Below are 26,157 nucleotides of genomic sequence, written 5' to 3'. Positions count from 1 at the left end.
ATCGAGTGACCAGAGAGATTGAAGTGTTCTCCAACTGGTTTTTGAATGTTATAATTCTTGACGTCTGATTTGTGTCCATTCATTCTTTTACGTAGAGACTGTCCAGTTTGGCCAATGTACATGGCAGAGGGGCATTGCTGGCACATGATGGCATATATCACATTGGTAGATGCGCAGGTGAACGAGCCTCTGATAGTGTGGCTGATGTGATTAGGCCCTATGATGGTATCCCCTGAATAGATATGTGGACAGAGTTGGCAACGGGCTTTGTTGCAAGGATAGGTTCCTGGGTTAGTGGTTCTGTTGTGTGGTGTGTGGTTGCTGGTGAGTATTTGCTTCAGATTGGGGGGCTGTCTGTAAGCAAGGACTGGCCTGTCTCCCAAGATCTGCGAGAGTGATGGGTCGTCCTTCACCTTCAGCCCCCAACTAAAACCTCTCCAACGCATCATCAAGGATCTACAACCTATCCTGAAGGACAACCACACAACAGAACCACTAACCCAGGAACCTATCCTTGCAACAAAGCTCGTTGCCAACTCTGTCCACATATCTATTCGGGGGACACCATCATAGAGCCTAATCACATCAGCCACACTATCAGAGGCTTTTTTTTTTTTAATAAAAAAAAAAAGATCTTTGTGTGACAAAATAAAAAAGTTAACGGCACCAGTCTTAGAGACGTGGACAACTTAACAAGACTAAGGGTATGTCTACACTACTGGCTGGAACAGTGGGCAGTGATCAATCCAACAGGGGTCAATTTATCTAGATGTGATAATTGACACTGCCCCCCCAGCACTCCCCTATCGACTCCTGTACTCCACTGCCGCAAGAGGCACAGACCGAGTTGACAGGGGAGTGGCAGCAGTCGACTCACCATAGTAAAAAGACACTGCGGTGAGTAGGTCTAAGTACATCATCAACTTCAGCCATGTTATTCATATAGCTGAAGTTGCTTAACTTATAGTTTGATGCCCCCCAAGTGTAGGCCAGGCTAAATTAAGGACTTCAGACCGATTCATTAAAACCATTTTTATTCAAACCAAAAAAACCCTTATACATATATTTACTAGTATAACATTTTAACAAATCACGTGGATTGTCTTTCTATACTGCCAGTGTCTAAACCTTATATAAGAAAAGCCCTACTTATGCAGTGAACATCTTCCATCCAATGAAGACTGGCTGCCTTGTTTTTCCATGTGTTGAGTTTGTGCAAAGAGCTAGATAAAGTGAACTGTATAAGAGCCCAGTGAGTTTAGTATTCATTAAAGGTCACTGACATACCTGGATATGAAAGTCCATCAGGATGTAGGAGCACAGGCAGTCAAACAAGATTCTCAGTCTGTCTGTGCCAATCCTGACCAGAGACTTCTACAGCAATATGTTTTAGTCATTAACCTCCAAGACTGTCAGTTAGAATGTCAACTGTGGTTTAAGGGGGTACGGTCCCTGCTAGGAAATCAACTTTGCAACCTGGATTTCACATCTATTCTGTGGTGTAGGGCGTCGCATGTGAAACCAGACAAATGACTGATCTCACGAAACACTCCTTCCATCAGTAAGCACACGTGAACAAACAGTGAAAGTTTAGCCTAATGTGCAGTCAACTTAAGGAAAAAACTTTATTTCTTGAATTACAATTAAATACTTATTACTTTGTTGAACTTGTTACCCATGTTGAACTTGTTACTTGTACCAAAAATCTGTCCATGTCTGTGGCCATTTAAATCTGCTTTTGGTATTTTGTTCTCTTCAACTGAGACAGTTTAGACACCGAAGTGATATGCCAAATATTTCCCTGCGTCCCAGTGTGAAACAGGCTTTGACCAGAGAACCTTTCTAGTGCACATTGCCTGCTGGGCAATAGGTTTATAACCTAGCATTGTTCTTTAAAAATATTTAAGAAAGCCTATCCCTTAAGAGCTCTTACTGGAACCATCATTGTGCAACCTTGATCCTTGATTTTATAATGTACATATGATCCCTTGAATCTTCTAAGTTAACAGGCTCCTCTTGAAACCAAGAGCAGGTCAGCACTTGTTCCTGTTGCCTGCAATAAAAAAAAAAGCTGTCGTGAGCTTCTTGTAAATGCTTCTATTACTGTAGATAAACAGCAACTCAAAGGTCATACATTACCCAAGACATTATTAATTCCTGCTACTAAGTTCCGGTTCTGCATTTCCCCATATGGAATGGGTAGTTTATACAAACGTGAAGTCTTGTTTTGACTATATTGGAGGGATAAGTGCACACAAGTGTGGACACTTACTCAGACCTCAGTGATTCAGGAGCCAAATTAGCAGTCAGTTACCCAAACAAGCCACAATAGTGTGAATACATGATTTTATATACATTATTCTCACAGCAAAATGACTCAGTATTTTATCAAACCACAATTGGTTAACAATTAAATCACTGTTTTAATATGTGCTGGAGAGAGCCACAGGAGACCCATGTGAGCCTCAATTTGAGGATCACTGACCTGAACTAACATCCCAACTTACCTTCTTTTAAAGGAGTTTTGGGAGCAACATTTTCCTTGCTATCATGTTGGAAAGCTTTAGAAGAATCAAAGCGCCTGATGCCCTGAATTTCATGCAGTTGCTCCTGAAGCTCTCTCTGTGCTTGTTTTTCCTTCGCTACCTGAGCACGCAGTTTTGAAACCTCCTGAAGTAGGAAACCATCAACACTTTAGTACAAGTCTGAGATCACCACATTATGAAGGAAGCAGGCATGAGACAGTTATGTTAAGATAAGAACACGAGCCAAGAGAAGTCTGTAAAAACCTGAAAGATTTTGGATGGATGGCTGGAAACTTTATTACTTACATCTGACTCAAGAGCATGGCATTCTGGAAGCCCTCCAGTCTATTAGTGTCATAGCACTAATCAACCTCCCCTGCTTTCTTTGCAAGGCTCTAGCCAGTGTGGCAATGTGGATCTTGGGATCCATTTCCATTAGGTCTAGCAAGAGGAAAAGCTGAGAGATTTGTCCTCTCAGTTATTACCTGGTTTGTCAAACATTAAAACACTAGCCCAGATATTGATGAAGCGGCTCAGTGCAACTCCAGGCTAGAGAGAATTGTCCCAGATTATTTCAGTGTTAAACTCCGAATACATTTCAGATGTTTATAGTGTCAGCATAGATAGTTTCTTAAACTAAGGTGATGTTGCTTAGTGGCCGGATACATGCATTAGACATGTCAGTTGACAAACCTGTTTGAGCTGGGCATTCTCATCTTTCAGCTTCATAACATGTTTGATTTTCTGCCTCTGATTCTGATGACCCAGTAGCTTAGCATATGCATCACTTAATTTGTTCAGCTCTTCTTGGGCTGCACCATGTTCATTCGTGAGAGCATTCTTCTCTGCCTCAAATGCATCTAGTTGTTGCTGAAAGAGAGTTTTGAGTAGATCTTTCAGTGGCATTGTAATATCTTCCAAGTTAACTGCAACTCTTAAATAGTTGAGTGTTGACCCATAATGATGAATCTTAAGTTTTGAGATGCTGCTAAAAAACAAAAAAAACACACACGCGCGTTTAGCAGAGACTAACCTGAAAAGGCTTAGTTTTGTTGTGCAAGTCTTCATAGAGAGTGCGCCAGGTTTGTATCTCTTCCTCGAAGCCAGCCGCCACCTTTTCATCTACAGTTTTCCTGAACAGAAATACAAGCAGTTTCTTTATATTTAAGATTTTTAAACACCACCATGCGTTTGCAAAGGAAGCTTTTAAGAACCACTTAGTCTAGTCTTCGATATATTCCCATTACTAAGCTAGTCAGAGATCTGAAGTCACCTTGATCTTTCAACTTCAAGCTGTTTCTTGAAGTCTTCAGTTTGCTCTTCCAGTTTTGCCTGAAGTTTAGTTATCTGTGCAAAGCAGGATTCCTTGGTTCTCCTTATTTCTGCTTCTTTTAGTGCTAGCTTTGTTTGGGCATCTAGAAGCATCCTAGGGAAGGGAAAAATTAAAAAACAAGACACCCCCCAAAAAAACAGATGTTATTTCTTTGTGAAATATTTGGAGAGTTTCAGATTTAATCAGCAGTAAGAAAAGCTTGCAGCATTCCAGCTACTATACTTACAGCAAGAATGGTTAGACTGAAACAGCAAGGTTTTCACTAGCAATGTTGTATAAGGCAGCCAACAGAGATAGTAAGGGGCTATCATCAGATTAAGCCTACAATATTTGTAATGTTTCAGTAGTATCCCTTTCTGTGCAAGGAAAGCTTCTGTAAAACCTATTGATCTGTCCAATGAGGACTGTTTTCGCACATTAAGTTAATTCAAGGTATGTGTGTCTTATTCCAGTAGTTGTCTGACAAACAGTTGGACACAACTTTGGGTGTGTCTATTAATAGATTACCCACTCAAGCTGACAGACCTGCAAAGCTAAAACTAAACAGGTTAATACAAGTAGAAGCTTAGACTCTGAAGGACAAGAGCCCTTAAGTAAGTCCAACAGGAATTGTTCACTTTTGTCTCCTTAAGCATTTCAAGGTGGTGTGAACTTGAAAGTGTTTTAATGAAGCTATTTGTAAGACTCTAAACTGAAGAGTTAGCGACTTCTGTAAGTAGCTATTTATCCAAGCTACAAACTTCACTGTACACAGATAGGAAAAAAACAAAAAAAAAAAGTTGAATATAAAAGAGCAGTTGGCCTCTTGACAATCTTACCAAGACTTTTAAAATGCTACTTCATTCACTGGTAAGCCTTTGGTTTACTAGACATATCCTGTTGTAGTCTTAAATACTGGAGATAAAAGGTTAAATACAGTGAACTTGTGACAGCTTTCAAGACCGTTAAATACCATTGTAGTGTACCTTGAGGTCCTAGATTAAAGAGCAAGAGAAAGTTGGGTAGCACAGATTAGTCACAAATGTTTGACTTGGATGGACTTTAAGGCAGGCATCTTGAGGGACAAACCCCAGAATTAGAGCTGTGAGATTTAGGTCATAGAAGGCATTTGGAGAAGCAGTAAGTAGGGGTAGAAAGAGAGAAGACTGGAAGTTCCTTTTTCAGTGTAGCCAAACAGCAAGAAGCTTTTGGGTGACAAGCATTTACATACAATGAAATGGATTGATAGTCCATTAACCAAGTTATGATGAGGGATTTTAAGTGTCATGGGGGGGGGGGAAGGGAGGACCAGGTATTGTCCTTAGCTATCCAACTAAATTGAGTCACCTCCCACCCTGCATTTCATATACTAGTGGATTTTGCACAGCAACCTTTCAATGCCTTGCAGCTGAAGGTCTATTCATCCAACAATGAGCAACAGTTCATAACACTAGTTGTACTGGAGAAATATTCCATATGGTCTGGCCATAGGCATGTCAGAGATGCCTCCCAACCACTTTAAGGAATAATCAGATGGTCCACTACCTTGCATATTCCTCTTTTGCCTTGTCTTTAGCATGTTCCAGCTCCTGGAGTTGCTGTTGTGTATCCTGACCTGCTTTTCTCAGCTCAACTAGTTTCTCCTGTAGAGAAGAATTGTCCCGTCGGAGACATGCCATTTCTTCAGTCATGGATCCCTTGTAACTAGAAGGAAAAAAGTTTTAGAATCTGTTACTTAAACGATAAACTTCATTTTGCAGTGTTCAGTCCTTTTGAAGACAGTAACAATCTACCGTAAATTTGATGCAAGTTGTATTTGAGATCCCCATCACAGAATCATAGAAATGTAGAGCCAGGTGCTTCACGTGATCAATCAACTCTGCCTCAGCATGCAGATGAAGTGTGTAATCTGTTAGAGACCTACAATGACAGGGACTTGACAGCCTCCTGTTCAGTGCTTAACTATCCATATACAGTTAGAACTTTCCTATTATCTAACCCAAGTCTCCCTTCCTACAGATTAAACAGATTGCTTCTTGTCCTAATGTCAGTGGATTGGAGAACAAAATCACTTACTTCTTTACTTTATGACAGCCCTTAACATAAAAGATGATCAGGTTCTCCCTCAACCTTCTTCTCTTCTAGATTAAAGACTATTTAAAGGGTGGGGGGGGGGGGGGAGGAAGCAGCTATACCTTTCCTAATAGGTCAGGTGTTTTAAATCTTTTATCGTTTGTCCACATGTTTCCTAATGTGGGGTGCACATAATTGGAAAGACTCCAGCTAAGGTCTCATCAGCTCAGAGTAGAGTGGGACAGTTATCTCCCATGTCTTACATATAAGACTGAATACATCCCAGAAGGACATGATCCATTTTTGCAACAGCATCACATTGTTGACTCATTTCATCTGTGATCCATTATAACCCCAAATCTTTTTCTACAGTATTACTGCCTAGCTAGTTTCCTGCATCTTTGTTGTGCATTGATTTTTCCTTTCCAAGTGTAGTACTTTGCACTAGTCTTTATTGAATTGCATCTTGTTGAATTCTGACCCAATTCTCAATTTGTCAAGGTTGTTTTGAATTCTAATCTTGCCCTCCAAAGTGTTTGCAACCCTCCCAGCGTGGTGCCATCTACAAGTTTGAGAACCATACTCCAAGTCATTAATGGCACATCAAATATAGTTTACAGATACCTACTGAAGTGCCTGAATTATAAGCAGTGTCTGCAATCCTGTTGAAATTGTACCAAAACTTCAAGATTCAATTAGTACAGATGACCAAATACAAAAAAAAAAAAAAAAAAAAACCAAAAAACAAAAAACCCACCCTCTCTGTTTCTGTCAGAAGTCACCAATGGGTCAGACATAACTCTCTGAATGCCCTTTTGTATAGCAAACAGTTACTCATTGTTTTAAAAGTTAGGAAAGTACTGGCAGACAAGCCAAGTGTTTTTGCTATGTCTGTATCCACTGCCAGTTTTAAGAGTTTAAGGAATACAAGATTACCAGTTCTATTTTAAAATACTTTGCAACATCATGTGCAGTTTCCAGGGATTAAAACAGTATCCCTAATTGGAGATCAGCCTGTGATCTTAATATTCAGCTGGATCTTAACAGAAAGTTAAGATGCACTTGCCAATCCAAATAGTTCTACTATAGTTTTGGTTTCAGGAATGGGAATATCATTTGGAAAAAAAGTGACCCACTAACATTAATAGTGTTGGGTTATAAGTGTATGTATGTATGTACATACACTAGAAGTTGAGTGAAAGATTTAAAGCCTGCATAGGTGCTGACTCCATGGGTGCTCCAGGGCTAGAACATCCTGGGGGGGGGGGGGGGGGGAAGGGGAGGAGATGCTCCCCTCCCCTCCCCCCCCACTGGTCACCTGTTTGGCATCAGGCAGAGCAGGTGGAGCACCTACCTGGAAAAAGTGAAAGTCTGAGCCTGTGAAAGCGCACTTCTCTGTATCTCCCTCCAGCATCTAGAATAAAATTTGCATACCTTTCAAATTCAGCTACACTATCTCCAAGTTTACGCAGCGTGTTGCTGTGCTCTTCTTGCATCTGAAGAATAGCTTTACTGTGTGTTTCATTGGTTCTCTCCAATTCAGCATTCTTCCTGAAAATAGATTTTAAATATTCCATTCTTGAGTCCAAATCTTGGCATTGGTCTAGAACAGCCAGCAGTGGTTGTGCTGGCCATAAAATGATAGACTTGCTCTGTCAGCTTCCTGTTACCTCTGATCCAAACCATTATATTTCTTTCCTCAACACCACTTTCAAGCGTTAAACATTACACTGCCTAGCGGGTTTGATTTTACATCATTTCCTTTCCCCACGGCTTTAATTTCAGTTGTATCTGTAGGATGGGATTTTTACCATGGAAGTAGAAGGAATTTGAGTTCAGATGGGAGGAAGAGCTGCATGCAAGGTGCTTAGCCCAATTAATCTCAACTCTGAGATTAAAAACAAACTTTCTTCCCTGGTCCTCACAGCATGTCTCCTTTGGATAGTTTGATTTCTCCAGAACCCTAAAGTCAATGTTATCTAGTTGGGCTAGGGTATTCTAGATTTTATCTTCATATGGAAGAAATAGCTCTTTAGAGCTAGCAGGCCTAATAAGAGCTTAAATAGAGTACATTTGTGCACAACACTTGGCTTTATGTACTTTTTCATGATTCTGAATCAGTAAACTGTCTAGCAGTTCACAAATTACATCTATTAAATTCTGAGATTAGACACCCTAATGTTGGATAAATCAATTACTATTTTTATTTTTGTAACACCTTTGCTACAGAGTTAGGTTAAACACTTCAGTCCATGGCCCATTTTGGTCATTTACAAATAGATTTAAATAGCTCAATCATGAAATTTTACTGAACTTTCAGTGTTGTAATTGTAGGGGTCCTGACCAAAAAAAGGGAGTTATGATGGAGGGGATGGGAGTCACAAGGTTATTGCAGATGGGATGTGATACTGCTATAGGCAGTGGTGCTGCCTTCAGAGATGGACAAATGGAAAGCAGTGGCTGCTGGTTGGGAGCCCAGCTCTTAAGGCTCAGTCACTGCCAGCAGTACAACTGCCATTGGGGTGGGGAGGGATAGCTCAGCGTTTTGAGCATTGGCCTGCTAAACCCAGGGTTGTGAGTTCAATCCTTGAGGGGGTGCCATTTAGGGATCGGGGCAAAAATTGGGGATTGGCCCTGTTTTGAGCAGGGAGTTTGACTAGATGACCTCCTGCAGTCCCTTCCAACCCTGATAGTTTATAGAATCATAGACTGCCACTCTCTGGCTGCCCAGCTCTGAAGGCAGTACAGAAGTAAGGGTGGCAATACCACGATTCTCCCCTTAAAATGACCTTGCAACACCCCACCCTTCTGCAACTCCCTTTTGGGTCAGGACCCCCCCCATTTGAGAAACATTGGTATCCCCTGAATCTGTATAGTAAAAGCACACCAAAAAAGGACCAGATTTCACAGTCTGACATGTTTTTCATGGCTGTGGATTTAGTAGGGCCTTATTTATAACAGATACGATTGAGTTGCTAAAATTTAAGAGCTGTTTTTTGAAAATACTGGATTAGATCCAATTGCTATAGAAAAATGAGCTGGTGGCCACAGGTCAATTTAATCCTGTGTATTCTAGCCGAGATTTAAAAACAAAAACAAACACCCTAAACCTGGGATTGGCACTTGTATTTCCAAATTCGTTACAAGCAACGGTTAGAGTTACTCTTTTCACAAACCCTTTCAGCTTTGCTTCCATCTGTGCTAGCTCTTCAGCTCGGGACTTGTTCTCTTGTTCCAAAAGCTTTACCAATTTATCAGCCTTTTCTTCCTTAATATGCAGTTTATCCAATTCATCCATAGCTTCTTCCAGTTCTTCCTCCAAAAGGAGCCTCTCATTTGTCATCTCTTCTTGAAACTCTAGCAACTTTTGATACATGGAAGTGGAAAGTTCCTGCAGGCACACACACAGCACAGATACATAGCTATTAGTACAAAGGAGTTTTTAATTAAGTTTACACAGTGATCTTAGTTTTCATGAACAAGAGAAAGGGCTTGTGTACATAAGATTGACTAGCTAATAGTTATTCTACTATAGCTATGCCAGTCTGTTTCCTCTGTGTAAACAAGCCCTTACTCATCAATACATTCACAATGGGTTTAATCTAAACCAGAGCAAGAATTCAATAGCATTTGCTATGGGAGTAGATCAAGTCTGTATTTTGTTTACCTTCTCTTGTTGCAGCCGAGAACAGATCTCTTCCTGTTTCTGCTGAAATTTTTGGTGTTCTTGCTCCTCTAGGAGGAGTCTCTTTTTCAAGCTTTCTATTTCAGCATTCATACTTTGCTCTTTTTCACTGTTCCCCATTAAGAGTCTCTCTATGGAAGAGAAAGTTGCCAATATAAACAAAAAGCTTTGAGGACAGAATAATTATTAAGATCTGTGCCCTACAGTACACTATGGTGCTATTAAGCGATGGTCATATAAACACCACCCTATACTGGAAACCTACAGACTGCTATTCCTACCTACATGCCTCCAGCTTTCATCCAGACCACACCACACGATCCATTGTCTACAGCCAAGCTCTATGCTACCGCGTTTGCTCCAACCCCTCAGACACAGGCAAACACCTACAAGATCTCCATCATGCATTCTTACAACTACAATACCCACCTGCTGAAGTGAAGAAACAGATTGACAGAGCCAGAAGAGTACCCAGAAGTCACCTACTACAGGACAGGCCCAACAAAGAAAACAACAGAACGCCACTAGCCATCACCTTCAGCCCCCAACTAAAACCTCTCCAACGCATCATCAAGGATCTACAACCTATCCTGAAGGACAACCCATCACTCTCACAGATCTTGGAAGACAGGCCAGTCCTTGCTTACAGACAGCCCCCCAATCTGAAGCTAATACTCACCAGCAACCACACACCACACAACAGAACCACTAACCCAGGAACCTATCCTTGCAACAAAGCCCGTTGCCAACTCTGTCCACATATCTATTCAGGGGATACCATCATAGGGCCTAATCACATCAGCCACACTATCAGAGGCTCGTTCACCTGCGCATCTACCAATGTGATATATGCCATCATGTGCCAGCAATGCCCCTCTGCCATGTACATTGGCCAAACTGGACAGTCTCTACGTAAAAGAATGAATGGACACAAATCAGACGTCAAGAATTATAACATTCAAAAACCAGTTGGAGAACACTTCAACCAGAATCTCTCTGGTCACTCGATCACAGACCTGAGAGTGGCTATCCTTCAACAACAACAACAACAACAAAAAAAACTTCAAAAACAGACTCCAACGAGAGATGGCTGAATTGGAATTAATTTGCAAACTGGATACAATTAACTTGAATAGAGACTGGGAGTGGATGGGTCATTACACAAAGTAAAACTATTTCCCCTTGTTTATTTAGCCCCCCACTGTTCCTCAGATGTTCTTGTCAACTGCTGGAAATGGCCCACCTTGATTATCACTACAAAAGGTTACCCTTCTCCCCCCACCCCCACTGGTAATAGCTAATCTGATGAGGTGAGCTGTAGCTCATGAAAGCTTATGCTCAAATAAATTTGTTAGTCTCCAAGGTGTCACAAGTATTCCTTTTCTTTCTACAGTACACTGTGGTGCTCCATCTTCACTTAAAAAAAGCCACCACACAACACACACCTTTCCCACAGCTTGGTGAGCTGCTGAGTTTATCATATGAACATTCTTCCATCCTAGGTGACAAGATCAACCATTAAGACTACCTCCCTTAGCATCAAAGAAAGTGGGGCAGGAGGTAGCATAACCCTCTCCCAGAACAGCTGCTGGGATTAGAAAAGGGTGTGCAGAGATGAGAGTCACTTAGTGAAGTCAAAAGCCAGAAGATACCATGGTATGCAACAGTCAATTGTGACAATGCAATGCTGCTCTGCTGCCTGGAGAATGGCTTACACCCCAGTAGCCACCATATCAGAATATGGAACTAGAACCAAAGTGATTTTTCAAGTGTAATCATGTTTACCCTGGAATTTCCAGAGTGTAAATTAACTGGTTCAGACAACTCTGCATTCCCCCCCACCCGCTGCTGGGTGAAGTTTTTAGTATTTGTTAGTAACAATACTTCTGACTAGAATCTGGGATAATAGGTAAAGAAGCAGATCAGTGCAACTATATACCACAGTTTTGACTTGGGACACACTAGCTGACATTTCAACAGAATCATGTTACATAAGGTCTCAAATGAAATCAGTTTGGACATGGGCCCAGAGTCAGCCCATAGGCCAGAACAATTACCTTTTTCTTGTTTAAGCAACTGACACCTTTCATTAAGCTCTTTGATTAGTTTAGATAGCTCTTCTTCTTTTGTTGTAAAACAATCTTTCAAGGCCACAATGTCCTGGTCCTTTTGTGCCAGTATCTTCTCCATATGGAGAAGATCTATTTTGTACTTCTCTATCTGTTCTGCAACTCCACTAAGAAAAAGAATCCAGATATGTCAGAATTACATTTTGCTTAATTTTTATATTTGTTTTGTCACAATTTGCATCAACATAATCCCCATGTAACATTCAGGTCCCAAGTATCTAAACAGGACTTGGGAAAGATCCTTTTCTAGATGGAAGAGCTCAGGACAGGATCTATATTAATGGGCAATGATGGAGATCAGATCTTTATAGTTCACCTTTAATGCAGCTTCCACTTAGAGAGTTAACTTGTACTGAAGATTGCTTGTGTTAACTAAGACTCAGATCATTCTTATGGAAAAATATTCATGAAGGCTCCTATGAAATTCTCTGAGTGCCCCCCCAACCCCAGCCACTTGGACTGGTTGGGGGTTTGCCCCTTCTCCAGAGAGAAGTGGAACCAGTCTCAGATTTATGCACTAACTGCACAGACCAAGCAAGTCACAATATCCGACTCATTGCGTGAAGATACAAGGCTCTGCTCAAGGGCCTTTCCCTCTCCCCCCAACAGTGCATCTTTGTATCTCTCTCTACCCCTTTAAGGGGCAGGTGGATTTCCAACAAAGAAAGTGCTACAGAATTTACTGCAGCCCAATTCCACACCAATTGTACATATGCCTTCTCTATATTGCAATCTGCAATACACCTAGCTGTCCCATTGATCTTGGAAGGAATCTGTATTGAAGGTATGTCTCCGCAACTGATGTTGAAGCGCTGCTGTGGCTGTATAGTGTTGAAACTTTCCCTCGCAGAAGTAGTTTTATTGCAGCACTGACTGTCAGCACTGCAAAAAAAACCAAAGCCACCACACCTTCCACGAGAGGAACAGTTCCCAGCTCTGTAGTACTGTCAACACTACCACTTTACAGTACTGACACTTACAGTGCTGAAACTTTCTTTGCTCAGGGGTGTGAAAAAAAACAACCCCGGGAGCAATGCAAGTGGTAGTGTAGACAAGGCCCAAGAGGGAAAATCCAGCATTTAAAAAAAAAATATCCACCACATTCCACATAGATAATGTTGACCAGACAGACAGTTTATACATAGTAGTGTAGAAAGCTACTTCCATAGAGAGGTGAAACCTTGCTCAACCTCCAAGAGTCAAGCTAGTGTGAAGGTTTTAAATTTAAGAAATGGACTAGAGATTTCCCCCCCACCTATATAAAGTGAAGAGAGTCAATACTGATGTTGGTACAATTCAAATTAGAAATACTGCTAAAGGCTTGATCAAGCCCCTACAACTAAAGATTAAGTGACACTTGATTTGTCAAATCTAAAATAGAGACTTGTTACCTGAGTTCTGTAATATATTCCAAGAGTTTCTCAGTGTCAGACTTTTCTTCAACCTTGTCTCTCTCAGTAGCAGTTCTAAAAATAAGACATTTAGATGCTGTATTTAACATGACAGTTCTAAAACCAGATACTCCAGAAGAGCAATACAGAGCCAGAGGTTAATAAGTAGCTGCCTGCAGATGAAATTCTGCATTCATCTGTGGATTGCGAGTATTAAGGCATCTAATCATGCACCAGAAGACACCTAGACGACAAGTAATTCTGTACTACACAATATAAAATTACAGCAAGTTTCTTCATGAAAGAGTTAGAGTTGCATTTCAATAGATTTTGCATTGTCAGTTTCAAATATGAATGTTCAGCCATTCACATGTATATGGGAAGGAAAAAAAAACAACTGAGAGCTAATGCTAACTCACAGAATAAGTTAATTCAATCTCTTCCATACCCAGCCTAGGGGCTCTCTGTCCTACAGTCTGGGAAGGAGGTGGCAAGAGATGCCAAGGTCCTGCCCCATCAGTGACTGCTGCTTCTGGTAGCAGTGAGAAAATGGTATTAGGGATCTGAAAAAATCAAGTAGTTTTTTTGCCTGTGATCTTCATGATTAGGGACATCAGTTGTACCACAAACAGGCTGAAGCCTCTCACATCCTGGCCACATTTACAAGTCAACATACTAAGGTCTCCCATGACTAGTTGCATTCCTCGGGAACTATTAACTCTAAGTTTACCAGTAGAAACATCACCACCAGTTTCATGAATTTTACTTTTATCATCAAATTCAAAGTGTAATGTTGGTAGTCAAATGACTGAGCTGAGACATTGAAAAAGTCTTTAGTGTTATGCTTGAGTTCAGGGTGGTATGGGTCACACTTGAGATCCATTTTGAAATGTGCACTGATATAGAAAAGCAGTAGCCTGCACAGTGAGGTGAAGTACACTGGTTGTTGATTGGCTTCAGGGTAGAATTTGAAGAGATGGCTGGAGCCTGCCTCTCTACCCTTGTGATACACTGCCTCAAGCGGAGGCACTTGATTTGCAGTCTTTATGCAAGAAAAAGTTGGTTTCTAGAAAGGCATTCTCCACAATTACAGCAAATTGGAGCGGGAATAGCTGGACCTTCAGGTCAGAAATTCTCACAACACCCTTGTGAGGGAGAGAAGTATTGTTCCCCATTTTGTAGTTGGAGAATGGAGGCATAAGTTTCACTGAAGTGTCTCAGCTGGGCCAGGAACTGAATCCAGGTAGCTTGAGTCTTAGTCCAGTGCCTTATCCTCTAAACTTCTTACCATATTATACATGCTAGTTCACCCGAGTGTTGGGCAACTGGTTACCTACAGTACACCAATAGCTCAAGTTGATACAAAAATTAAAATCTTGCAGGATGCAATCCTCTCTTTTTGCTATGGAATGGAAGTCACCAAAGGTTGACAGATTTTAATTCCAGTCACAACTGGAATACTAGAGGAGCTATTTTGTCTGCTACAAATAGATGCTAAGGGGCAGTGTCATATACTGGGCACCTCTTACAACCCCTATACAACAGGGCCTAAACCTGATTTGCAGGATGACTTTGTATTAGTTTCCTCCTACACCAGATTCCAATCCACTGGCAAGCTCCTGTCAACTCCCTGTTTTCAGTACTTTTCTTCTCCTTGGAATCTTCTGGCACTCATTTAGTTTGCCATATGTTACACCCTTACAGTTAAGTATTAGCAACAATGAAAGAGTTGGTAATTTATACCAGAGGTAATTCCTCTATTACTTACAGTTTTTCTTCTAGCTGTGCTACTTTTCCTTTGGAATGCACTAGATTCCTCTGGACTGCCTGCAGCTTCATTTCCATGTCTTCCTGTTTAGCGAGGACATTCTTTAAAGGGAAAAAAAAAGAAAAAAAATAAATAACCCAGTTAATAGCTATAGCAGTTTCACAAGCATAAAATACAGCCAGCAAGTTATATTCCTATGATGCATTGTGGCAGGCTTATTTATCCAGGATAGTTTGCTACCATAAATCAGCATTTACTATTGGTACAGCCCAGTGCAGCTGGAGTCAGATGATGACTTTGGAATTCAAGATTAATATGAAGTGAGAACATATCAGGAAGGTATATTAATGGCAGTGATTTTTACAAAATAGTGTCATTTAATTCTGTTTGCTTTCTGGAGGCAGTGGGGTCTAAACACATAATTGGATTGTGATCCTGTATGATTGAAGATACCATTTGTATTGCTGTTCTACAATTGCAACAAATCTTATACAAAGTGTATCATGTAAGCGGTCAATGAAAAAGTTACAATTTGTCAAGAATGATTATTCTGGTTAAATCCATGCATCACAGTATCTGAAGTTACAGATCTATATCCAATATTTGTATCTCAAACATATATTGTATGCCTGGGTGACACCTAAGCTAGATGTGTTGGTGGCCCATCAAGGCCTGCCTCTTCCATGGCTCACAATGGGCCACTGAAGAGGCAGGCCTTTCCTGTGGCTGCAGGGTGGGCAAACTTTTTGGCCCGAGGGCCACATCTCGGAATAGAAATGTTATGGGAGGCCATGAATACTCACACAATTGGGGTTTGGTCTGCAGGAGGGTGCTTTGCGACAGAGGGATTCAGAGTGTGGGAGAGGAATCAGGGCTGGTGCAGGGCCAGGAATGAGAGGTTTGGAGAGCACTCTGGATGGAGATTGAGGAGTTTGGGTTGTGGGGGGAGGAGATAGAAGATCAGGGCTGGGGAGGCGATTGGGGCATGTGGGGAGGCTCAGGGGTACAGGCTCCAGGCAGCGGTTATGTCAAGCGGCTCCCGGAAGAAGTGACATGTCCCTTCTCCGGCTCCTATACAGAGGCACGGCCAGGCAGCTCTGCACTCTGCCCCGTTTGCAGGCACTGCCCCTGCAGCTCCCATTGGCCGGGAACCACAGCCAATGGGAGCGGTGGGGGTGCCACTTGGGGCAGCATGCAGGGCCGAGCCCTCTGGCTGCCACTATGCATAGGAGCCAGAGAGGGGCCATGACACTGCTTCTGGGAGCCATTTGGAGCAGCCTCTGACCCTGCTCTGAAGCTGGAGCAGGGCAAGCCCCAGACCCTGCTCCTTAGCGGGAGCTTGAGAGCTGGATTAAAATGGCCTGCAGGCTGTAGTTTACCAACCCCTGTGTGGATGTCTCAGACAGCCAGGAGCCAATGGCCACCCCTGTGATTTTACAAACCATGTAAGGACATGTGATGAAGAGGTGCCTTGCCCCCATCCCCAGAGCTGCTTTAGCAGGGAGAGGCTCCTCCCCCCAGCCCAGGTGCTGTTGTGGCGAGAGCAAGCGAGGGGGGGGGGGGAAGGAATCCTCCCACCTCCCTGTAGCCTGGGACAACCTGCACCCCCAACCCCTCATCCCTGGCCCCACCCTAGAGCCCACACCGTCAGACAGAGCCCTCACCCTCTGCACCACCACCCTCTGCCCCAGTCCTGAGCCCCTTATCTCCAGCCCCACCCCAGAGCCTGCACCCCAACCCTCTACTCCTCCCACACTCCAAACCCCTTGGTCCACCCCTGCAACCCGAATTTTGTTATGTGCACCAATATGGAGGTGATGTGTCACACATCTGATATTGGTGCACATAAAATTCATTCTGCACGTGTGGGAAAAATTAGAGGGAACACTGCCAGAGCCATCTCCATTTTGCCTCATTCCTGCTCCAGTTCTCTGGACTATGGGTTTACAACTAAAATGAGTATTTTTAACTATGGACTGAGGACCTTCCAATTTTTTGGAAGTTACCACACAGACTTTTGCAAGCCAGCAGTCTATTCCATCACTGCTAGGATCCTGATCTATGACCACCGGAAAAAACAAAAAAAAAAAAAGAACCATATACATGCAAGTTTAGCCATTCAATAACTTCTTTTCTTAAATAAAATTTTATAGTTAGCCAATCCTTAGTAAGCTGACAGTGTGATATCTGGGTAAGATCCGAGATACTTATGTATTGATCGGGGGTGTCTGATCCTTCGGGATTAATAGAACCTCACATATATTGAATTGGGTTTTTCCAGCAACCTCTCACTATACTAGACCGGTTTGTCTGGATGGGAACCAATGGCTGGAATGCCTAAGAGGACTGTGTTTGGCTTCTTGGTAGCCAGTGCAGTGCTACAGAAGCTCTTTTGATAGGATTTGGTGAATCTAATTATAGGATAAACCACTACTTTTGGGGAATGTCTGCCTTGTCTCTTGCAGTCTGCCCCAAGTGTGGCCCATCCCAGGCACATGGATATTGTGACATCTAAGGATTTCTAGACGCCTCATTATCTGGGTTCTGCTCTTGTCTCTGCTGTAGACTTGCAGTGCAAACTTGAAGTCATTTGAGTCCTTTGGCTCACTCTTCCCATTTAATAGAATGGTGGAATAGCTACTTCTGACAGTGGAGTTGGAAGAACCCATTATTTGTAAGTTGATTTGTAATTAGAGGCATTTCTATTGCAAGCTACAATGTAGAAGTGCTAGTACCCCGCTTCTAATTCTTGAAGAGATCCAAGTTCCTGCCTTATGAGCATTTACCTTATTCTTTGCCTCCATCTTGTTCCTGAGCTTCATTAATTCCATGCATAGACTGCTCATTTTTTTCTGTGTGCCATCTTCAGAAAACTTGGAGAGAACCAGAAAGCGTTAACACAAAATTAACCCCACACAGAAGAGCAATTCACATATTCATTTAATAAGGGCCTTCCCCGACACTTAATCCTGCCTCCAAAAGATGATATCTGCAGTTCTTACCAGACTTAAGGGAAGCACTTGTAAATTGACTTGGCTTGTGCACTTTGCAATTTAAGCAAAGGCAAATGTACATTAAAAAAGGCATATTTGTGGCTTTAGACTCTTAAATTATAAAGAGTTACAGTAGGGGTTGGTAAACTTTAAGAAGCAGCATGTCAAGTCTTCATTAATTTAAGCTTTCGCATGCCAGTAATAAATTTTACAGGGGCCTCCCAACAGAACTCCAGACTGGCAGTGGGCTGAGCAGGGTCCTAGACTGGCAGCACGGGTGCCAGACGGAACCCCAGACCAGCAGCAGGCTGGGATTCTGTCTGGCACCCGCGCTGTTGGTCTGGGGTCCCGGCTGTTGGCCCCACTCAGCCCGCTGCAGGCCTGGATGGCCAGGACCCCAGACTAGCAATGCGCTGAGCCGCTCATCCCGCTGCCAGTCTGAGGTTCCATCTGCCAGCTGGGGTCCCAGCCACTGGCCCCCCTCAGCCTGTTGCCAGCCCAGGGTTCCGCCCATCCAAGCCAGCAGTGGGATGCGTGGGGCCAGCAGCCAGGACCCAGGCTGGCAGCAGAGTGCCACTAAAAATCAGCTTGCGTGCTGCCTTTGGCACACATGCTGCAGGTTGCCGACTCCGGTTCTACAGTATCTACTATTGAAGCGTTGCAATGTAGCATGAGAAAAAGTGTTGTAAAAGTTTTACTCTATTTAACTGAATCAGTTTTATGAATTTAAACACAGAATAATTGGTCCCATTTCTGGTGAGGGCAGGAACCTAAAGGGTTGAAGTTAGAGCCCTAGAAACCTACTATACCCAAAATGTTTCTACACAAGCCACTAATCATTTCCACTGAAAGTTTACCATTTGCCTATGCATAAATTCTATTTGCACCTTAGGATCAACAGCAGATTTGAACTTGTCACCTGTAAAGTTAACCAGTTTGATGAAAAGAACTCAGCCACATACACTTAATATGGGACTTTAGTCTGAGGATAGGATATGCCTCAATTGCTTATGTCAAGATAATTAAAGCTAATGGGTAAAATCCTGGCCCTACTGAAGTCAATGGCAAAGTTTCCATAGACTTCAATGGGGACCATCTATGAGCTCTGTGTCAGTGTCCTCCAAAGCAAAACAAACAAAAATACATAACTTTCCTTGCAGAGCATCTTGGTTGCTAGTGTAGCAGGAAATTTCCTCTCTTATGCACTGTGTTGGTACAACCCACACAGGCACAAGATGAGAGGACATTTTGCAGACAGCAACACCAAGCATCCCTGTCTACCCAGCAATATTACTTCAACTTTGTTATAACATAATTTGATCCAAATTAGTGAGAAAGTGTGAAAAACAGTGCAATTAAAGTACAGCATAGTACTCCATTCACACAAGCCTGAGCATTAGCTGTACTGGTCAACCTACCAACCTCAATCCAAGGGATCAGGTCCAGTCTTTTTTCTTAACTGGACCAAAAAAAACCCCCAAAAACCAAAACATTAACTTTGTTGCTTGTGAACAAGCTTGCAGATGTCACCAGACAGAAAATGACAAGCCATAGCAAGTCTCTGCTAACTTGATTAAGTGGATCCAATTCCAGACAGATACCTTTGATTTTAGAAATTCATTAGTTCTTGTTAATTCAAGAAGCTGTTTTTCCAAGGAAGCAACATTTGCTGAGAGAGATGTTTTCTCCCTGACTGCTGCAGTTAGTTTTGCTTCAGACTTCATGAAATCCTCCTCTAGAGCCTGGAGTCTTTTATCTTGCTCTCCACGTTCTCTCACTAATGCACGAATCTAGAGGAAACAAGTTGTTTGAATATTTATTACACTTCTCTGATTTCTAACAGAACAAAAACATACAACCACCCCCTGCCAAGTTTGGTTTGAGTGATGCCCATTGTTCTCCTGTGAAGACAGATTATCCTTAGTTATAAACAACTTTCAACTGTTGGAAAGGACATGCGAGTTACTACAGAAAATGAAAAGGAGTACTTGTGGCACCTTAGAGACTAACAAATTTATTAGAGCATAAGCTTTCGTGAGCTACAGCTCACTTCATCGGATGCATTTCAGACTAACACGGCTGCTACTCTGAAACTACAAAAAATGTTTACTTGCCATTAAGCTTAGTGGATTTTGTATCCTTAGCATTTCCATCTGGCTACTTTACCCTACTCAGTTTATTTCAACTGGGGTGCAAGTCAGTAATCTCATGTCTTCTCTAATTTGCCATGTGGGCAAAACTGGCCCTCTGAATTGAGAGGTAGAAAGACACTTACGTCAACACCACACCCTTAACATCCGAGAGACTTTTTACATGAAGCCAAAAATATAGTTTTGGTGGTGAAAGGGAGAAGTTTAACATCCCCAAACTTGAAGTTTGGTATCTTAATTCAAAAGCTACAACTTCAGCAGGTTATCACCACGTAGAACAATACCCACCATTTGACTAGGGGAGGAAAAAAAACAAAAACAAACAAAAAAAAACACAAAACAAAACCACAAACAACCCAGTATCTAAAAGCAGGATTCAGTTCTCTCATTCATTCTGAGATATTTTCCTAGAGTTTATTGCCAGCTTAGAAGATTCAGGTGACTGCATTAATGTTATAAGAACCTATACAGAATAGGTAACACTTAAATCAAAATTTCATGGTTTTGTACACTGACAAACCCAGTAGTTAGGACATGGTTATTTTGATAAAATTTTGCTTTGGTCATTATACAGAGCTATTCATAAGCTTCGACATGTCAGGTTACATATTTTGTAAGGAATTAAAATTGCTAACTAACGTGAAGCCAATAGTGGTCACATTATTTAAAAAATAAAAAAAATCCAAAAAGAAATCTGTTCATACCTCTTTCTCAAGCATCTTTTGTTTTTTCAGCTCTTTCATGATGGTTGTATCCTTTAGATAGGAGAAAATCTTGTAAGGGTTACACATTTTCATACCTGAGAGCACAAAAACTAAGAACTAACAGGTATTCAGTTAAAGCTGGTTATTCCATTGCAGGGTTTCTTGAAAATTACAGGTTAACATAAACTGCCACTATGAGATGCATAATATATGTATGATCATCAAAAGGAATTTTATATTGATTTACATAATACTGAAAACATGACGTTGAAGTTGTGTTAGCAAGACTTCCTAACACTTCACAAGCACTTAATTTACTAGTCCATGGTTTTGTTTAAAAAAAGCCCCCCCCCAGTGAATCCCCTCCTCCCTCAAAACTACAATATATTTAAAATTGATTTTTTCTCTCTCTCTCACACACACACAAAATGGTTCTACCCCTACTCTTCAGAGGGGGTCTCTCCCTACCCAAACATCCTTGGATTTGGGGCCCTCAACCTCTTTCATCCCCATATCTGAGCTTTCTGCTTTTCACTTTATTCTATGTGAAAGGCAGCAGAGGCTCAATAGCTACTGAGTTCTTCACTCCTCTCTCTCCACACTCTAAACAGAAAGAGTAGCACCTGAACCGTCTGTTCCCTACCTCTCCCTTCTCAGGAAAAAGCTGTCACCTCTCCAGTCACAGGCAGAGTTTCTATTGATCCTGAGCAATTGGATTATTCCAAATCTGACTAAGTTACATTCCATTTAAGGGAGGGGGGGGGGGGGGAGGGAGGAAAAAAAAAAAAAAAAAAAAAAAGACTTCCTTCTTAGTCCCTACAGGGCCTGAGCACAAGAATGGGCCTTGAAATAAGCCCAATTATCCTATTGAATGGTTCAAAATTTAGAGAATGCACTGTTTTAAATACCCAGATTCAGGTTAGACTAAATTATAGGTTTGCTCAGAATTAACAGTATGGATATAGCTATACCAGAAAGACAAAGAGTGTCTTACTGTTGATCCCAGAGATTTAAGTCTTCTTGCAGTTTTGGGCAAGCAGTCATTCGTTTCACTATTCAAATTTGGTTGACTTTCCATTTCCCCTGTGGAGACAAAGTTTCACCATACTAATGGGTCAAGATTGAGTGACTGTTTTTCTGGAAAGACTACATTTAATAGAGTTTTTGATCTTTGTTAGAATGCCAACCTCAAATCCCAAGGTTTGATAAAAAAACCCAACAAACACCATCTTCTATACCTGGCACTGTAGAAGAGCTAGATGGACACCATCAATTCATAGTCTATTCAGTTTCCATTGAACTTACCACCAGTCCTGAGACGTACACTCAGGAAATGAAATATTGCCACTTTATAGGTTATGTTATCTCCTCAATTGCAGTGTGAAGGAGAAACCTATTATGTAGGGAGGTGGATAGAATGCATGAAGTAAATGGGGAAGAAGAGAAAAAAGTCCCTAATGTTTCAATGAAAATAATGCAGTGCTGGGAAGAGGGAAATTCAGATAAGCATACTTTTCAAATTGCTGGCAGCCTTTTAAAATAGAAGCAGGTAGTCAATGAACCAATGTGAAGCAGAAGCAAAAGCAAAGCACAGACCATAATCTCAAGCACTGAGAAAGCAAATTGAAGCAGCAGCATATCAGAACCAAAGCCATGTTTACACTACAGTGGCAAAAGGGCTACAGCTGTGCTGATGGAAGAAGTTTTTCCTGTGTATGTAGTTAATCCACCTTTATGAGAGGTGGAAGCTAGGTCAACAGAAGACTTCTTTTGTGTCTACACAGGGTTAGGCTGACCTTACTATGATGCTTAGGATGCAAAATTTTTCCAGCAGCCCTGAAAAAAATGTAACTAGGTTGATCTATTTTTTAATTAGAGACCAGGTGATAGTTTCAAAGAGCTTGCAATGCTGAAACTTTTTGATTTGCAGGACTACTTACCTTTCTGCTTTCTCAACTGTTGGGATTTCTGCTTTCTAAAGCGTTGGGATTTGTCAAAGGACACAGGTCCCTTCAATGCCTCTGACGATTTGAGCTCATAGAACCCTGGTGATGGGGCATAAGCGAGAAATGAGGGAATGAGATGTTCAGCACAGGAGATTATACTAGTTATGAGAATCTGGAAGAAGGGAGTTATGTTTATGGATTGATTGTCATCAAGCAGTTCAGACCTATATTGCATCTCCCAGTTTTTAATCTGCACAAGAGATATCCAAATAGAAGAGCAGAAGATGGACATCGCTTGTCCAAGTATACTGCTGATATGATCTGCAGTAGAGTTATGTCCATAGTAAAGCATTCTTACCCATTTGTGCATGGACCACCACCTTAAACTAGATTTGTAGTGTTCTCAATACCACAGAAAGATTTAAAATTAGTTCATTAAAGTCTATTCAAGTAGTTATTGGAAACACATGAGCAATTAGAAAGCAATCTTGTTCCTTTAAGACTGGATGAACATTTTTTCAGCACAAATTTTTAAAAGTTAGTCCTTCCACTTTAAAAGGGAGGCTCATTTTGAACTCTGCCATTTTTCACTTCCTAACACTAGAAGATGCTGCCAAGTGTGTAATTTTAAAAAACTGCTTGCAAAAAAAACATCTTTGAAGGGAAACAGGAAAGATAGGAGAACACACTGGCATGGATTCATCATTGCTCTTACACTTACCTGACCTCAGTGATCTCAGAGTATGACAAGCTAATTTAAGCAAGTCTGTCAACTTGTTTCAGCTTCCAAGACTGATTTACTGGCACAGAGGTCAGGGATTGAATGGATACGAATTACCACCCTCTGATCTCTCTAAATATATGTTGGTGGGACTGCATGCAGCTGCAGTCAGTGATAAATATCTATCATGAAAGGAAGATCTTAGTGAATTTCTTAAAGCTCTGTATTAAACTCACCGGTTAGGATTTTGTGGGGATAATCTTTGCTTTTTTTTTTTTTATAGCTTGTATTAAGGCTTTAAAAAAAAAAATCAAACAAAGCCACATCTAACTTGGTGCCCCTTTATTAGTGAGTGGCCTGTATCTGTAGTCTCATTTCAAGAAGAAATTAGATTCCACTCTAAGAGGAGGATTGGACAGTTACAGTGACCTTGGTTGACTGGAAGAACTGTAGTCAGTAATATTCAGTGCTTATGACACATTATTGCAAGTGCCTCTGCTTCATGACAAGCACTAAGAAGCCAAAAAGTAGAGATGGAAGAACTGCTGTCCTTGGATGGGCATGATCTACAAAACAAGTTCTTAAATTATTTCCATAGTTTAAACCACCTCCTCTCCCACGTGTTATAAAATTTGTGGCAACCGTAACAGCTGCCTACAGGAGATGGAAGGGCATTTTAGCAACTTTTTTTTTTTTTTTTTAAAAAGCCACCACCATGCGACTTGCCAGCTGATTCAAGGAACATAGTTTGGGAGCCACACATATACATTAAGTACACATGGAGTATCTTGATATTGAAAAGAAATGCAGTGGAATTGGTGGAAAAATCAGAATGGTTTTCACAAGACACTCGTGCCACTGCAGAACTCTAGGAATCCCACCCACAAGGTTAGTTGCATTAGCCCGTTAGAGGAATACTCAGGTTATTTACATCCTAAAATTTAGGATTTATTAGTCCATTTCATAGAGATTAAGGCCAGAAGGGACTGGAGATCATCTGTCTAACCACTTGTTTATCTCAAGACATAACATTTCACATACCCCTATATTGAGACTAACGACTTTAGACCAAAGCAATTTAGTCCTCAGGAGACAAAACAATTGTGTGCCACAGGAAGAGAAGGAGAGAGAGATACCACCAACGCCTGGAAATTGATTAGGTGAGACATGCCCAGATGATCCTAGCTGCCAAACCATGCCCCAAAGTGCAGAGGAAAACCTCCAGGCCAAAATATTCCTGTCTTAACTGATCTTCTGATCAGTTTGGCCCTGAGCATATGACCAAAACATACCAGCCAGGCATCTAAGAAATAATTCTTTGTACCGTCTTGGAGTACTAGTTCACTCTGGCCACAGATAGTGACAGGACACCTGACAAATTGATGATGCTTCAGAAAGGGGGGTGGGGAAGAAGACCAGTTGTTGCCAGTTATACAGTAGGGAAAAATTCTCTCCTGATCCCCACAGGCAACTAGTTGAAGTACACTGTAAATATCCACAAAAAGAACAGGAGTACTTGTGGCACCTTAGAGACTAACAAATTTATTTGAGCATAAGCTTTCGTTAGCATCCGATGAAGTGAGCTGTAGCTCACGCTCAAATAAAGGTTATGCTTATGGATTAAGGTGCAGCCTTACTTGGCCTAACTGCTCAACTTCTTCCTAGGGCTCTGTTGTCTTTACTGGAACGTAAATTTACAGTGTAACTACAGATGTCCTCGTCAAGTACACTTGTGACATACCCACATACTATACTGAGTATTTATGCCTTGTATAGTGGCCATTTACATTCCAGTAAAGACAACAGAGAGCCCTAGGAAGAAGCCGAGCAGTTAGGCCAAGTCCTAATGCATGCAATTTCATGGCTCACAGTCCACAGAGGATGTGGATAAGGAGCTGCACCTTAATCCATAAGTATAACCTTGCTGCCTTACTGAAATAAATCTGCTGACAGTATTAGTGGTCACAAAAATCCAAGAATAGCATTGTTGACCCGAGACCTCTTCGAGCAGACATTTTAGCGTCACACGCAGCCAGAACAAGGGCTGTAGGTCAGGGACAGCTGCCCCCCTGGATGCCAGCACTCAGGGGGCTTAGCACCCCATTTCCTGCAGCGCTACACCAACGCCGGCCTCCAGGAGCTAATTGGGTAGTTAATCAAGGCACAAGGCAGGCAAGCCTGGGAGCCTACCAGCGCCAAAGGGATGAGAGAAACCTTAACTCAGCATCACTCAGCCGGCTGCTATGGCCGGGGAGCACCAGCCCGCCAGAGCAGGGGGAGGCCTCAGGGACACCATCAAGCCCAGCCGCCCCACCACCCAACCGCCTCCCCTGCGAGGCCACAGAGCACCCTTAACCCTCCTACTCGGGCTGGGTGCACCCTCCCCGGAAGAGCCCCTGAACGCCCCGGCTGCCGGGGGCTAGCGACTGCACACCGCACTGCCAGGGCCGCCCCCAAGCTGCCCAGAGCGCCAGCAGGCCCGGAGCGCCGGCCCCACGCACGCTCGCTCGCTCGCTCACCCGTGGCCTCGTTAAAGCGCTTGAGAGGAGCCTTGAGGAAGGCCATGGCTGCACAAGTCCCTACAGCCACTCACGCTCCCAGACACCGCCCTCCGCTTCAGATTCAAACGGCCAACCGCCCTCTTAACTCGCCCCCGGCAGCCAATCACAGAACACCGCCTGCAAGCCTGTAGAGCCACCCAGCCAATCACCGCCTCTGCCTGGAGCATGCGCACCAGATCCCACGGGAAGCCGGTGCTTG

At 42.2% G+C, this 26,157-nt stretch overlaps 1 protein-coding gene across 3 annotated transcripts; it reads right to left on the bottom strand.

Annotated features, from left to right (window-relative positions):
* Positions 1 to 1,017: 1,017 nt before the first annotated feature.
* On the bottom strand, positions 1,018 to 26,062 carry HMMR (hyaluronan mediated motility receptor). 3 transcript variants are annotated; one of them, XM_043520276.1, is made up of 18 exons: positions 25,919 to 26,062; positions 22,671 to 22,795; positions 21,725 to 21,813; positions 20,731 to 20,781; positions 19,478 to 19,666; positions 17,670 to 17,756; positions 14,884 to 14,984; positions 13,116 to 13,190; positions 11,653 to 11,831; positions 9,578 to 9,726; positions 9,087 to 9,301; positions 7,345 to 7,461; positions 5,383 to 5,541; positions 3,799 to 3,951; positions 3,559 to 3,658; positions 3,219 to 3,395; positions 2,508 to 2,670; positions 1,018 to 2,053 (listed from the first exon to the last, which is right to left on the bottom strand). In XM_043520276.1, exons 1-18 carry the CDS (start codon positions 25,960 to 25,962, stop codon positions 2,034 to 2,036), a joined length of 2,193 nt encoding a protein of 730 aa, XP_043376211.1. In that variant the 5' UTR covers positions 25,963 to 26,062; the 3' UTR covers positions 1,018 to 2,033. The 3 variants fall into 3 exon arrangements, with proteins under 3 accessions (XP_043376211.1, XP_038270441.1, XP_038270442.1); XM_038414513.2 differs by having other exon boundaries at positions 22,671 to 22,775; positions 25,917 to 26,056; XM_038414514.2 differs by lacking the exon at positions 22,671 to 22,795 and having other exon boundaries at positions 25,917 to 26,057.
* Between the last annotated feature and the right edge of the window lie 95 nt (positions 26,063 to 26,157).

This window comes from Dermochelys coriacea, chromosome 8 (assembly GCF_009764565.3).
Source record: "Dermochelys coriacea isolate rDerCor1 chromosome 8, rDerCor1.pri.v4, whole genome shotgun sequence".
In the NCBI taxonomy this organism is placed as follows: Eukaryota; Metazoa; Chordata; order Testudines; family Dermochelyidae; genus Dermochelys; species Dermochelys coriacea.
The sequence above is the reverse complement of the archived record's forward strand: the minus strand, read 5'-3'. Positions and strand labels throughout refer to the sequence as shown.

What these genes read in the sequence shown, in the direction of transcription:
- HMMR (XM_043520276.1), bottom strand. Translation starts at nt 25,962, where the DNA reads ATGGCCTTCCTCAAGGCTCCTCTCAAGCGCTTTAACGAGGCCAC. An exon ending in GCACAGCTAGAAGAAAAACT is followed by an intron (nt 13,191 to 14,883) that starts GTAAGTAATAGA and finishes TCTTATTTTTAG; the next exon opens with AACTGCTACTGAGAGAGACA. An exon ending in GAATATATTACAGAACTCAG is followed by an intron (nt 11,832 to 13,115) that starts GTAACAAGTCTC and finishes TCTTTTTCTTAG; the next exon opens with TGGAGTTGCAGAACAGATAG.